The sequence below is a fragment of the Amblyomma americanum genome, chromosome 7 (genome assembly GCF_052857255.1).
Source record: "Amblyomma americanum isolate KBUSLIRL-KWMA chromosome 7, ASM5285725v1, whole genome shotgun sequence".
Classification (NCBI taxonomy): domain Eukaryota; kingdom Metazoa; phylum Arthropoda; class Arachnida; order Ixodida; family Ixodidae; genus Amblyomma; species Amblyomma americanum.
This window is the reverse complement of record NC_135503.1, coordinates 31,492,526-31,507,803: the sequence shown is the minus strand read 5'-3', so window position 1 is coordinate 31,507,803 and position 15,278 is coordinate 31,492,526. Positions and strand designations below refer to the sequence as shown.

Genomic DNA, 15,278 nt, shown 5'->3' with positions numbered 1-15,278 from the left:
ACATTTGAAGATCGCTGGGACTACTCGTACCACTCCTGGTGCAGCGATTAAGCGACGCACCGGCAGGTGACTGTTTCAAACGGAGCCGCCACTGCGGCTTGTGAGACTGAAGCTTGCTCGACCAGTCATTAACGGTCACCTGGCACGGTGGCCAGTTCGCTCACAACTTGGTGGGCAGGTCATGATGGCATCACAAGAGCGCATGACCATGACCTAGGTGGCAGATGGGCTACCTGCTTCTTCGCACATAGTGCCAGCACCGGATTTTTGCACATTAGGAGCCTTAATGCTGCCGTGTTAAAAAAAGTAGTGCTGTTGACAAGGTTCAAGAAATGGTGTCAATGCATAAATAAGCAGCACGTTCATGCACCACATGTATGGAACATGTGCATAAGATTTTCTGTTAACGTAATGGCCCTCTATCTTGCGCACACTTGTAGAGTGGGTGCCTTCACAAAGCAGTTCTCATACTCTAACCACCAGAAGTGTCAAGACCTAGCCTGTGTTTGTTTCAACTTTGCGGTTTACGTTTACCTGTACAATGGGCGTAATTTCCGCAGGAAATTAATTTCATTTCATGATGGGGTGCACTTGTTTTTTTAATATAGTTCTACATTTCACATAATAAAAATCCTTATTTGTAGCTTCTCCTCATAACTCACATAATGGAGAACTGAGCATCACTAATGGCTTCCATCTCCATGTGCCCTTGCATTGTTTATGCCATTGATAGTGTTTCTAAGTGCTAGACAGCGTCATGGTAATTATTTATTCCTTCAAGTTTTGCATTATGAATGTCTTGAACTGAGCTCCACAGAAACGCAAAAGGCATTCCTCAACTGTAAACAGGCATCCTTACTGCTGCTGGAGAGGCCAGAATCTACTATAATGCAAGGGACAGTCAAGGCCTATAGAGTTAAAAAGAAACTTGCTAAGATTATGGTGCTAGCCCATGCTGTTCAGGGAAACCATAGCTGAGGCGTCAATGAAATGGAGACTGCATGCAAAAAATGCAAATGCAGTGGTTACTTGTGAGTCGCTTGTTCCATATGTAACCATTGTTGGAGCCCATCCTCTTGTATCGCCATGCGAGTATGGACTCTGTGTATCCCTGCTCTAGCCAGAACCTTCATTACACGGCAGCAAGTTACGTGCACTGAATTTAAACTTGAGCATCTTACGAGTATATAACCTACAACGCAAGGAAGATCATAATTAATGGGTGATGTTTTTTCCTCATCTTGGAGTTCTCTCATAAAAATGACAAATGAAGAGTCATAATTATTGCAGTGAATTCTCTTTACCCTACTTATTTGAATCTAGGCCGATAATTTTTTTTTAAACACTAGATGTGAAACTCTTAGTTCGGCTTAGATTCGAGGATTTTTTTTCATCATAATAATAAAATACAATGACAGTGAAAAAAAAAAAAAGCTTCACGCAAGTGGCACCCCCACGAACGCCAAGAGAAGAATGCACTGTAGCCATCATTCTCCATAGCCTACGCCAATAAAAGCACACATGAACATTAGCTGCCACATTGACATCGTTTCCTCTTCTTGTGGTGACTTGGGCACTTGATATAAGAAGTTCAGTGAGGACAACTGAGCAGAAGCAGGTTCTTAAAAATAAATGCAGTTTGTGTGCTGTTCCTGCTGTCGTTCTAAATTGTTTTTCGGTTGGCCTACATTTAAGAATTTTATATTTTTTTTCGAATTTGGCCTTCAACTTTCAGGTGTCAGCTTACAATCGGGCCAGCCTAGATTTGAATAAATACGGTAGTGTTATGTGCTCAATTAGAGGTATTAGTTCACTAAAACTGATTAGTTTGTCTTGAAAATTGGTTTCAATTATCCAGAGTTACCTGTGCTATTATAAATATAGCAATTCAGCCCGTCTAACTTGTGCACTCTGAGTACTCATTCCCTTGTACCTATTCATTTGGGAAACCTTTTTTGGGGATTATCCTCTGCAGCTGCTGTCTATATATGTAGAGTTCACTTGAACACTAACAAAGCTCTACTATACGAGGCACAGTTTCTCCAAATATGGACTCAATAAAACGTGCTGAAGTCTGAAAAATATGGTTTGGAAAGATATCATGTGAGGCATGTGAAACGAACCCAGGAATCAGTTTTTAATTTGGTGGCTCAATGTTTTACATTATCTCTGGTGTGGCTCTACTAAGGGTAAATCTTCTTTTACTTGCTGTGCAAGCATAGATGCTTGACTTGATTTCTTTGCTTAACTTAATATCTAAATCAACACATTTTAGGACAGGAATGAGTCGAGAGGTAAATTGAACTTGAACTTAGTCCTAAATCGCGATGTGGATGCGAGGACCTGACAGAAATTGCATAATTATCTGCGAAGGCTGGACAGCATTTTGGTAAGGAGCATGCCAGGGTTGGTCAGAAAAAGTTCCAAAGGTTTGCATTATTCTTGTTGTGAGTTATAAGCCTGCGTGTATGGTGTCAGTGTGGCCATTTCTGTTAATTCTGCAGAAAGGAGCCTCTAAAGCAGCGAGGAAGTTGCGCTCTGGGGCGAAGGCGAGTCCCAGAGGTGGAGCAGTGGGCGGTCCCAGCTCTATGGACAGCTTTGCGGTGAGTGCTACTAATGTTTGGCATCCAAAAATTATACAATTCTGCTGCGTGGTTTGCTTTAGGATGAAGTTGGAAGCATTTGGAAGTGCAAATGAAAAAAGTCTCTTTATCCTTGGGCATTTGTACATTTACTCACCCGTCGTGGCAAAAATTGTGGTTTGTGCGAATTAGCCATCTGAACAGTGCTGAGACAAATGGTCTAGAAAATTTGTGCTTTGAGAGAGAGAAAAAAAACTTACGATCTGCCTTAAGAGGATGACATGACATTGTTAATGGCTCCCTTCAGTGGCATGGGGCCCTCTTATCACTTTGCCTAGGATCTGCATACTTGCCCATATATGCAGAATTGGTCATTCTCTAGTTTACATTTGAAGATCGCTGGGACTACTCGTACCACTCCTGGTGCAGCGATTAAGCGACGCACCTGCAGGTGACTGTTTCAAACGGAGCCGCCGGTGCGGCTTGTGAGACCGAAGCTTGCTCGACCAGTCATTAACGGTCACCTGACACTGTGGCCAGTTCGCTCACGATTTGGTGGGCAGGTCGTGATGGCATCACAAGAGTGCATGACCTAGGTGAAAAATGGGCCACCTGCTTCGCACATAGTGCCAGCACCGGATTTTTGCACATTAGTAGCCTTAATGCTGCAGTGTTAAAAAAAGTAGTGCTGTTGACAACGTTCAAGAAATGGTGTCAATGCATAAATCAGCAGCACATTCATGCACCACATGTATGGAACATGTGCATAAGATTTTCTGTAAATGTAATGGCCCTCTATCTTGCGCACACTTGTAGAGTGGGTGCCTTCACAAAGTGGTTCTCATACTCTAACCACCAGAAGTGTCAAGACCTAGCCTGTGTTTGTTTCAACTTTGCGGTTTACGTTTACCTGTACAATGGGCGTAATTTCCGCAGGAAATTAATTTCTTTCATGATGGGGTGCACTTGTTTTTTTAATATAGTTCTACATTTTACACAATCAATATCCTTATTTGTAGCTTCTCCTTATAACTCACACAATAGAGAATTGAGCATCCTAATGGCTTCGTTCTCCACATGCCTTTGCATTGTTTATACCACTGATGGTGTTTCTAAGTGCTAGACAGCGTCATGGTAATTATTTATTCCTTCAAGTTTTGAATTATGGTTGTCTTGAACAGAGCTCCACAGAAACGCAAAAGGCATGCCTCTACTGTAAACAGGCATCCTTACTGGTGCTGGAGAGGCCGGAATCTACTATAATGCAAGGGACAGTCAAGGCCTATAGAGTTAAAAAGAAACTTGCTAAGATTATGATGCTAGCCCATGCTGTTCAGGGAAACCATAGCTGAGGCGTCAGTGAAATGGAGACTGCATGCAAAAAATGCAAATGCAGTGGTTACTTGTGAGTCGCTCGTTCCATATGTAACCATTGTTGGAGCCCATCCTCTTGTATCGCCATGCGAGTATGGACTCTGTGTATCCCTGTTCTAGCCAGAACCTTCATTACACGGCAGCAAGTTACGTGCACTGAATTTAAACTTGAGCATCTTACGAGTATATAACCTACAACGCAAGGAAGTTCATAATTAATGGGTGATGTTTTTTCCTCATCTTGGAGTTCTGTCATAAAAATGACAAATAAAGAGTCACAATTATTGCAGTGAATTCTCTTTACCCTACTTATTTGAATATAGGCCGATAATTTTTTTTAAATAACACAAGATGTGAAACTCTTAGTTCGGCTTAGATTCGAGGATTTTTTGTCATCATAATAATAAAATACAATGACAGTGAAAAAAAAAAAGCTTCACGCAAGTGGCACTCCCACGAAACGCCAAGAGAAGAATGCACTGTAGCCATCATTCTCCAGAGCCTACGCCAATAAAAGCACACATGAGCATTAGCTGCCACATTGACATTGTTTCCTCTTCTTGTGGTGACTTGGGCACTTGATATAAGAAGCTCAGTGAGGACAAGTGAGCAGAAGCAGGTTCTTAAAAATAAATGCAGTTTGTGCGCTGTTCCTGCTGCCGTTCTAAATTGTTTTTCGGTTGGCTTACATGTAAGAGTTTTATTTTTTTTTTTCGAATTTGGCCTTCAACTTTCGGGTGTCAGCTTGGAATCGGGCCAGTCTAGATTTGAATAAATACGCTAGTGTTACGTGCTCAATTAGAGCTATTAGTTCACCAAAAGTGATTAGTTTTTCTTGAAAATTGGTTTCAATTATCTAGAGTTACCTGTGCTATTATAAATATGGCAATTCAGGCCATCTAGCTTGTACACTCCTAGTACTCATTCCCTTGCACCTATTTATTTTAGCAGCATCTTCCACCACTATGAATGCAGTGGCCCTGCAGCAGTGGCCTTATGGTTAGAGCATCTGCCACAAATGTGGGAGGTGTGGTCTCCAGCACCGCTGAGTGCCCACCAGTTTTCCAGTGCATTATAAGCTTGCAAGTAGGACCTGCAGCATATTTTTTTTTCCACATGGACATGTGAATCGGCTGCAGTTGGTGACAAGGGTTCACTAATTACGGTTAAGGAGAACAGAAAATTCGGAAAGTTGATTTGGATTCATATTTAAGCAGCATGACAAAAACGGGACAAAGTGGGAGGCAAAAGCCACATTGTGGAGAAATTACTCTGAAAATAAACGGCAATGAGGGTATAACCACCACAAGTCCTTTTTAGCTCAGTGTATTGTGCGCACACACCAAAGTAGCTGTGGTGGGTCAGAAAATACGATGTCAACATGTCCGAGAGCAACCTTGTCGAGGCACCACAGGATTTGTCTCTCTTATGGCCATTGCATCTTCCTCTTTTCCAGCACTACCTGAGCCAACCTGACAGTGACAGGCAGCTCACGAGCAGTGTTCTCGGTGAGCCTCCAGCCACACCACAGCCACAGACTGAAGGTGCCGCTCTCGACACAGACGTCACCTTGCGCAAAGAACGAACACCTGCAGGGCCGCTCCTGTAGTTTTTTAACCTGCTTTGCTTGTTTGTTTGTTTTTGTTTTTGTCACTCTTAATATAATTTTAAGGGGGATCATGGTCTCAAATGCTTATTTTTTATTTATCAATGTAACTTGCTGAAATTTGTTGTCAGAGAATGCTGATTTCTAAATGTGCATTTACATTTCGAATCTCACCTGGAAGGTGAGATATATGGCAAAATAACATCTTAAATAGGCAATTTCTTCTGGACCTTTGGAGTAATCTCTCATTTCAGGAAAGTTTTTTTAAGAATGTATAGACATGCAAAGGTCCATCGTACATCCTAAAGCTCTCCTTTTTTCCTTTAAACATAATTAGCCATAAAAGTGTCGGCTGATTAATGCCACATTTTTTTCTTTCAGACTGTTATTTGTGATAAACAAAAAATCGCCTCGTAGGCATTTTGTTAGCTTTTGGATATGCAATGGGCGTTTTGTAACAAGAAAGTACCACGAAGGGCCCATAAGAAATGGCCTTATTGGGACGGTGTTTTACAGTATACTTTCTTCCAGCTGAGATGTCTGAAGTATAACTGCATATTTCAAATCAGCATTCGATAATATACCTGCATGCCAAGTTTCAGCAAGGTATGTTGACAAATAAAATTTTTAAAGCCCTCGACCCCCCTTAATGCTTAGCCATTGTACAGCATTGCATTATTAAAAATGCTTTTCATGCATCTAGCTTTTTTTTTCTTTTAGTGTATAGACTCGCCCACAAACATGGGTCAAAAGAGACTTAATTCATTGAGGTTGCTGCCCCCATTTGCACCACTTGCGAGGGAACACCTCACAGGGAGAGTTGGGAACACTTGTGCATGACCACCTTGTACAAATAGATGATGCGGTATATTGAACTTCAAAAAAAAAAAAGGCATTGTGTACATAGCATTGTTTTGTCATGCACCGCAGTGGTGGCCTAGTGGTTTGAGCATCCGCCTCGCAAGCGGGAAGTGCGGGGTTCAATCCCCAGTGCTGCTGGGTACCCACCGGTGATACAATGGGTACAAGCTTTCCCCTGCCTGGGCTTGGGAAATGGGTCTTTGACCCCACCTTGTGAATTAAACTACCTTTTGCCATGGCGCTCATTGGCCAAGCTGTCCTTGCGCCATGAAAATCCATCATCATCATCACCAGCATTGTTTTGTGCCTATTTTGTTGCCCAGTTTTATATAATGGACAATTCATGTTCTTGAAGCTTTCTAGGATAGTGTCCTTCATTAAAGGACTACTGTATTTAGTTATCAATAAAAATTGATTCCCTGGCTATTTTGAGTGCTCTCTTTGTGATAAGAACATGATATCCTATCTATATTTCTATTTGCCCTCAGCATCCCTTCAAAATTGCAGTCGCACTTCATAATACCACTCTGCAGTGTCATGTTGGGCAGCTTTATTTTGTATAAAAAAACAAAATCCGATGGTCTGGGCTTCAGCACTTTGTTACCTCAAATATTGCTGCCTTGACTAGTCTCTTGAGGCTGCTTGTTTTGTTTCTCCGTTGCATATAATACTTTGCCAGAAGTTCATCACTGGCACGTACCCATGTCCACAACGCCAGAAGTGGTCGCTTGGTCATCCAGCTGGATGCACTTTTAGTACATGGCAGGCCATTATACATTCAGCCGCAAGCATGCTCACTTTCATCGTGGGATGGAAATTCTCAGTGGTTCAGTATCGTAGTGCAAAGGAGACTAGACCACTTCAGAGTGGCTGAAGGCCAGCTGCATGGTGGTGACACTTTGATGCCATGAAACAATTGCGATACACTTATTGCTGTTCATGGTGTCATCTATGGTGAGGTTTCGGACTGGCATTTGAAAGAACCCCCCCAACAAAATTCATTTTGCCTCAAGTAGTTCATGAATCTGGTTGTTTCGGAAAAAAATTCTTGAATGGCATGTATGGCATTAAAGTTGAACGAAAAAACTACTCATGCACACTATGTAACTGATCTCCATGGACGTATCTTTTGGCACCAATATCTCCTGCCTGCTCTGCCGTTGACCTTCCAGCTCAAAGAAATCTGCTGGGATTCCAGCTTTTAGTATTCGTAGTTTTAGTATTTTTGCATTACCATGAGGTCTGCATTGTTTTCTTTTGATTCTATTAGTTATCTATTGCTGCTGCTTTACTGTGCTATCCAGCTTTCCCACTGTAATAACTTTTATGATAGTGCAATCCACCGCCGCAGTGGCTCAGTGGTTATGGTGCTCGGCTGCTGGCCTTAAAGACGCGAGTTCGGCCTCGCCGTGGCGATGTAGGCGAAAATCTAGAGGCCAGTGTAATGTGCGATGTCCGTGCACATTAAAGAACCCCAGGTGGTCGAAATTTTCGAAGCACTTCACTACGGCATCCCTCATAGCCTGGGTCTCTTTGGGACGTTAACACTGTAAACCAAAGCATAGTGCATTCCACTGTTGTGACTTGCTGCTTCCAGGTTTATGCATGGAGTTTACACATTAAGAGGAGAAAGAAATACTGTTCGCAAAGGCTAATCATTTGCCATAATTGAGGGAACAACTCTGAAAAGTGCTGAAGTCTTGCTTGATTGTATCCTCTGATGAAGCTCGGCTATATAAGGTCTTTTATCTTCAAGGGCTCATGGGCTCTTTAAACACACCCAAACTGTACAAAATGAACGAAGCTAGCTAGCTAGTAATGGTCTTCCACCGTCACTCTTCAAAACTGCTGCTCTGGAAAATTTCATTCCCTGCCACCAGTTTCTATGTTTACATGTTCGAGTAGCCTTTGTACTACTGTAGGCAGTAGCTGCAGCAAAATGTTCGGTCTCCAAAGACAAGTGCGCTAACGTAATCTGTTCACTTTTAGCAGCAGTCAGAACTAGTTCTACACAAGTGCTCTCATTTTCTTAGCTTGTCAAGGCATGAATATCCTAAATTCTTAATGTCTCCAACTTCACTTGTTAATCTCCCTTGCACTGAGTGCCTCAGACCACAGCACATACCGTAATTGTGCGCACATTCGCAGGTTTGCGTATTGTTCACTTGTTCTCACTTGCACTCTGTAATGGTTAATTCAAAAGTAGCGTGTTCCTTCAAGTGCATACTTTGTCTCAGTAGAGTTTATTGCTCCCCGTGCTTTATCAAGCACATCGTCATGCAGCTAGCATGCCTTGCTCGCTTCCTGTGCAGACTCGTTCACTGGTTGTTAGACTGTTCTGAAACTACACACACCCACAGGGGGAGGCAGTGGCCTGGGTTTGGTAATGGTTGTCAAAGAAAATAAGAGTCTTGGTATTGCGAGATTCTGTAGCTTCAGACTCCAACTTCCCACACCTACCTTCCACCAGCTCATCCACCCAGCTGTTTATCCCTCCTCGGCTTGGTAATTTCTGCCGGCCAGAGCCAACCTCGACCACGTCAAGTGGGGCCGTGGTCCCCGCACCCCCACCAAAATCCCTGAATGTTCATTCAAAGGAGCAGTGCAGGGCTGCCCTACGCAGTCCAGCGCCTGATCTCGAGGACAAGATCCTAGATTGGTCTCGGAAGGTTGTGGAGACCTACCCAGCCTAAGACCTCTATCCCTCCAGCACTGCCCCCCTTCCCTTTTGGGATAAATAAATTTGTCATTCACTATAAGATACAGGGAGGCTGTAAACGTATGAGAAGAGAGTCCGGCCATTGTTAATACTCTTTGTTGTTTACCGCAGAAGTAGAATATGGGGTTGCCCAGTAACTAATCCAGAAGTTTTATCCACGTGCTGGAACCGTCTTCTGTTCGGTGCCCTTTGGTGTTATTGTGGATTTCTATCAAAACACTCGGTCAGGGAAAAACTCAAAAGCAGAGTGGATTCTTTGGAAATGGGCTACTTGCATTGTGTTGTTTAGTTATTAAGCTAGATGTCACAAGTGATCATTTCAGATGAATCCTGGCCATTGGAATATTGCTCGCAGGGCCATCTGTGGGTGTTGCGTAGAGTAGGCATCGAAACGCGGCGGCCACCTATCGATGGAGGTTAAGTGCAAAATCTGCCTGGGCGCTGAGCGATGTAGAATAAAATTTAAAAGAAAACAGTTGGTAAGAATCCTCCACAGTCCGCGCTGTTCACTGTTGTCAGCGTGCTGAGAACAGTGAACAAAAAAGATTTTTTAATGTTTTACGGTATCAAAAAAATAAAAGCATCGAAATGGTCTACTGGGTGCAGGTAGTGACAGCTGATCCAGGTCATGTGAGGGAAATAACTAAGGAATAAGAACTGGGTGGAGCACATATGGCATGTTCTCCCAGGTCTTGAATGGCAGTTTACCAATATCCCTCAAGAGAAAAGTATACAACAGCTGTATATTACTGGTGCTTACCTGTGGGGCAAAAACGTGGAGGCTAACGAAAAGGGTTCAGCTTAAGTTAAGGGTAACGCAGCAAGCTATGGAAAGAAAAATTACAGGTGTAACGTTAAGAGACCGGATGTGGGCAGGGTGTGTGAGAACAAATGCAGGTTAATGACATCCTAATCGAAATCAAGAGCAAGAAATGGGCTTGGCCAGGGCATGCAATGTGAAGGCAAGACAACTGCTGGTCATTGAGGGTAACTGGGTGGATTCGATTCCAAGATAAGACAAGCGTAGCAGGGCCTGCAGCAAGTTAGGTGGGCGGATGAGATTAAGAAGTGTGCAGGGATGTGGTGTCCGCAGCTAGCAAAGGACATGGTTAATTGGAGGCAAGTACCATGCAGTACCCACTGCAACAACGCTGTACACACAGCCCAAGATGGTGCCGGTGCAGGCTTCTATGTTTGACCCATTACAGGGCTCCACCAGCAAAGTAGGATGGTGGCAACCAGGCATCGAAACTGAAATTGTGTATAGTCGGATATACAGGTTCTAAAAAAGACAGCATTTAGTAACAGTGGGTTAATTATTGCCCGCGCCGTCCTTGTTTACTCCATCCATCAAGCACAACAGCAACTCAGGCTATCATGGACGCCGTAGTGAAGGGCTCCGGAAATTTCGAGCACCTGGGGTTCTTTGACGTGCACTGACATCGCACAGTACACGGGCCTCTAGAATTTTCGCCTCCATTGAAATTCTACCGCCGTGGCCGGGATCGAACCCGCGTCTTTCGGGTCAGCAGCCGAGCGCCACAACCACTGAGCCACCGCGGCGGTACAGTAAACTAGCGGCGGTTAAGCAAGCAAATGCATGCAAATTCTTGCCCCTATAATTTTGTATGGTATTTTGCTTCATCGTTTATGTAACAAGAAAACTTTCAACAACGGACTGCTTTTTAATTGAGAAGCAATGGAGGTATGTGGTGTGGTGGTCATAAATGTGGGCGGAGGCTCACTGCATGCACATGCCATTCAACAGCGTCCGGTTGGTTTCAGTTGCTCCGCCCACATTTGGAACCCCCGAACAGAATTCTTTCATGACAAAAAAGTAGTGGAGTAATACAGGACTGCTCGGATCCTGACCCAGTGTTAATAATAATTGGTTTTGGGGGAAAGGAAATGGCGCAGTATCTGTCTCATATATCGTTGGACACCTGAACCGCGGCGTAAGGGAAGGGATAAAGCAGGGAGTGAAAGAAGAAAGAAAGGAAGAAAGAGGTGCCGTAGTGGAGGGCTCCGGAATAATTTCGACCACCTGGGGATCTTTAACGTGCACTGACATCGCACAGCACACGGGCGCCTTAGTGTTTCGCCTCCATCGAAACGCGGCCGCCGCGGTCGGGTTCGAACCCGGGAACTCCGGATCAGTAGCCGACCGCCCTAACCACTGAGCCACCGCGGCAGGGGGGAGGGGGGGGGGGGGTGTTGCATGTTTATACATTTTGCAGCATTTAACAAATGCGTTTCAAACGCGCGCTCTTTGTTCGTCGTCATCGATCGCTGCTTTGGTCTTCAAAGCTTTAAAAAAAATGTTCAGAATAAAACGATATATTCCATTAATTATATCATTTGAAATTTCTGATGCTCTCTAACATTCTACTGTCACTGGAACAGCTGTTGGTAATAATGGGCCATGGTACGTACGCAGTGTCCCGTGTTACTGCGATGAGTAAACATTTAGATTTTTAATGTTTGACTGTATAGAACAAGTCAGAGGCATCAAAATTTTGAGAACATTATTTTTCTTGCGATTAGCCTCTTGTTTCGGTAACAAGAAAAGTTTTTACAGAGGACTTCTTTTTTGTCATGGATAAATTCTGTGCGGCGGTCCTGAATGCGGGCGGACCTTCACTGCAGACTTAAGTTGTATCCGACTATAATTTTGGTTGCATGTTTGCTTCTTTCGCTAAATAATTTATAACCAAATTTTGCTCTCGCGCTGTTTCCCTTTCACGTCAAAGATCCGGTCGCATGAGTATACAGTGTCAGGAACGAAAAAAACTTTTATATAACCTCCATTCCTTCATTCGTTATTGCATTGTGGCTCTTGAGACAGGCAGCCTTTAGTGACGACAAACCTGACCCTCTCTTTCGCGCGCGTGCTTGCCAAGCTTGATAAAATTCTAGTGCGCCGTTCGGCTTCTCTGCAACTGACGGTCGCGACGAAGGGGAGTGCGCATCGCTAAGCGCTGAAAGTCTCTGAAGGGGAAGTAGGGCGAACTGCTCCATTCCTCCGTTTTCGGGGCGCCTTCACGGCTACGCGTCGATGCCGTGCCTGTATCGACACGCTGTTGGAAGGCACGCGCGGCTTTCACTCGACTCCCAAATCATTAGTGATGAATACAGCGAGGCGTAAAATGCAAGGCTCTATGGATCCTCGCTTGGAACACCCCTTCAGGTGAAACTCACAAGGCTCTTTATTGCCGTGAGAAATAAACAATCTGAACTTAACAATCAGATTATACTTAGTGAAGTTGCCTTTAACGGCAATTACACCAGCAGCGCGACGTGGCACCGAATCGTATAGTGATGACACAACGTCTGGGCGAGCACGAAAAGTCTGCCATTCTTTTTTTAATGGCAGTCCACATTTGATCAGCAGTAGCCGTTCGGAGATGCCGGGCCGCATGTTGCTTCTTGATAAGCCCCCACATGTTCTCGATGGGATTACGATGTGCACCTACTAGTAGCCACTGCAGCGTGCGGAGTGGTCATGGCGCGCTGTCAATGCCTGGGATGTCATAAGCAAGGGCGGAATTGGTTGGTTGTTTGGTTGTTTGGTTGTTTTGGGGGGAAAGTAAATGGTACAGTATCTGTCTCATATATCGTTGGACACCTGAACCGCGCCGTAAGGGAAGGGATAAAGGAGGGAGTGAAAGAAGAAAGGGAGAAAGAGGTGTAGTGAAAGGCTCCGGCATCCGGAATTAGCCCCCTTGTGCGCATTGAAGGCTTCCTTCCTTCCTGCTGCTTCCTTTTCCAGCAGGACCACAGCCCTGTTCACACAGCTCGCCTCGTAGGCAGACCGATGGAAGAGCTGGAAGCCGCGCGTGCCTTGCAACAGCATGTCGATACAGGCACGGCATCGATGCCTAACCGTCAGGGCGCTCCGAAAACGGAGGAGGAGTGGAGCAGTTCGCCCTACTTTCCCTTCAGAGAATTTGGGTGCTTTGCGATGCGCACCCCCCTTCGTCGCGACCGTCAGCTGCAGAGCAGCCGAACGGCGCACTAGAAATTAATTTATCAAGCGTGACAAGCCCCTGCGCGAGAGCGACGGCGAAGTTTGTCGTCACTCGGAGCACTCTCGCAGCGAGCGTGCTGCGCGAGATGGCAGTGCCGCGGTGCTGCCCCGCAGCTCCTCCCGCGCCCGGAGCAGTGGTCTCTCCACTTTTGCTCAGCACTGTACATTCGACGTCACAGCCATTATCCGGCTGTTTAAACCAAAACAGAGCGAAAGAGAAATTCGACCATAAATTATGTAATAGTCGTTTACGCTTGGCAACCGCCAACAATGCATGTTTGAGTATTATTATTGCTCCAACCTATGCCGGTTTTTGCTTCTTCTTTGTTTTTAACCCGTAGCGAGAGATAAAAAGGCCGACACTGGCAGAGATAACATTATGCGTCACGCTGCTGCATGATTGTCAGCAATCGGAAGCGGAGCTATGCAGCCACGGCAGCGCGGTATCTTTCGCTTGTTTCTTTTTATCCTCCCTGGGCGCGTGTTACTGCCGTCGCGATCGATCCTGCGCCGAGCGGTTTGAACAGCAGCGTATAGTTGGTGCGCCATGTCGGAAGGATCCCTTGAAGATGTACTTGAAATAGACCTTGACGGCATCTCCGACTGTGGTTTTGATCTAAACGGCCTCCCTCCGCCTTATCCTAACCCCATCGATATAGAGAACATCTACAGGGGCGTCTACTCGGAACTCCGCGACAAGGCGTTGGACGCCGGCCTCCTCGAATGGACCATGTACAGGTTCGTAGTGAAGGGAAGGAACGAACGCGCGGCCATCAGGAAAAGGGCCGCCGATTGTGACGGCGACGTGCATCTGAAAGACGGATTCGTGCTCGGAAATGGCGACGCGGGTCCGGACAAGCTCACCTGGAGCAGGCTGTCCGCGTGCTTGCTGTTCGACAACTGCATGAACGAGCGCAGCATCGACGACGCGACGGCCAAGCCACCCAGTGGGTACGATCCCGAAACCAAGACGTTCGTCCCTGCCGCCAACGCAGCACGCAGTCTCGGCGACATGGCCAAGTACGTGCCGTCCATGTCCACGGCGATCCCCTGGGACGGCATCGCCGCGAGACTTCCGAGTGAAACCATGAGGTGGATCCTGTTGAACCGCGTGCGGTTCGCGTGCGGACCCGGTTTCAACTTCGTGTGGCGCATCTACCAGGCCGAGAACCGGGGCGCGGACAATTTACTCGAGGCAGGGTACGCGTTCCTCATCGGCGCCTTCTACTTGGACCTGGCCGGCATGAATGCTCGCCGAAGGCGCTCCCACGAGAGGCCGCTGACTGCTGCCGAGGCAGCTGGGGCCATTTCTACGCTCGACGGTACCTTCGTAGGCCTCTTGACCAACTGCTCTAACCTCGAACCACCGTGGGACCTTAAAGACGTGTCAGAAGACATCCTTCGCGAAGCCCTCGTAACTCCCTTGACCACAGTCTTGACGCGAGCGGCAAAACGCAGAGTTAAGGCGGGAAGGAAGCGTGGCAGTCTCTTGAGACGCTGTACTGGAAATGGCACAGCCGATGACGATCCTAGCGAAGTTGTTGAAGGCCATCTCTGAATTGCAGTTTGGTATCACCCAAGGCGACAGTAAATAACTCTATTAATTCTTAGCCATAGCAGCCTAAACTCGCTGACCTTTAAGGTCGAATCTGACCGTTCCCCATGATAAATTAAAAAAAAAAAAACTATGCTTTGCCGCAACCTTTGTTTAATGCATATTCACGATGGTACGTACGCTGCAATTCCGGCTCATGTTCGTCCCGTTCAGAATACTAATTTAAAGCCGCTTGAATGCGGCATGATCATATTGACTGTGCGATACGTGTGGCTCTGCACAGTGCACTGCGATACCACAGGACATCGCTTGACAGCTATTATTATTTTATGAACTTTATTCCAGCCGATTTGTTTGCATCCCCTTCTAAACTGTCATTTATTTTATGCGATTATTGCTAATCTGAGGCCCTCAAACATGTTTTGAATTTGCAATGGGACCTCATCGTGTACTACAGTAACTTGTGTAATTCTTTGCCTTTCCTATCAATAATCAATAAACCCCCTCTCTCTCTCTCTGTGTAATTCTTGTGCACGGTTTTCAAAATAAACCTC

The 15,278-nt window shown here is 45.6% G+C and overlaps 1 protein-coding gene across 1 annotated transcript in view; it reads left to right on the top strand.

Moving 5' to 3' along the window:
- Window positions 1-6,149, top strand: part of LOC144098797 (protein regulator of cytokinesis 1-like) — a 41,566-nt gene extending 35,417 nt beyond the window's left edge. The window contains exons 11-12 of the mRNA XM_077631667.1: window positions 2,505-2,603; window positions 5,413-6,149. Coding sequence (XP_077487793.1) covers window positions 2,505-2,603; window positions 5,413-5,565 — 252 coding nt within the window. The 3' untranslated portion in view covers window positions 5,566-6,149. The remainder of the gene's footprint in view (window positions 1-2,504; window positions 2,604-5,412) is intronic.
- The last annotated feature ends 9,129 nt before the right edge of the window (window positions 6,150-15,278 follow it).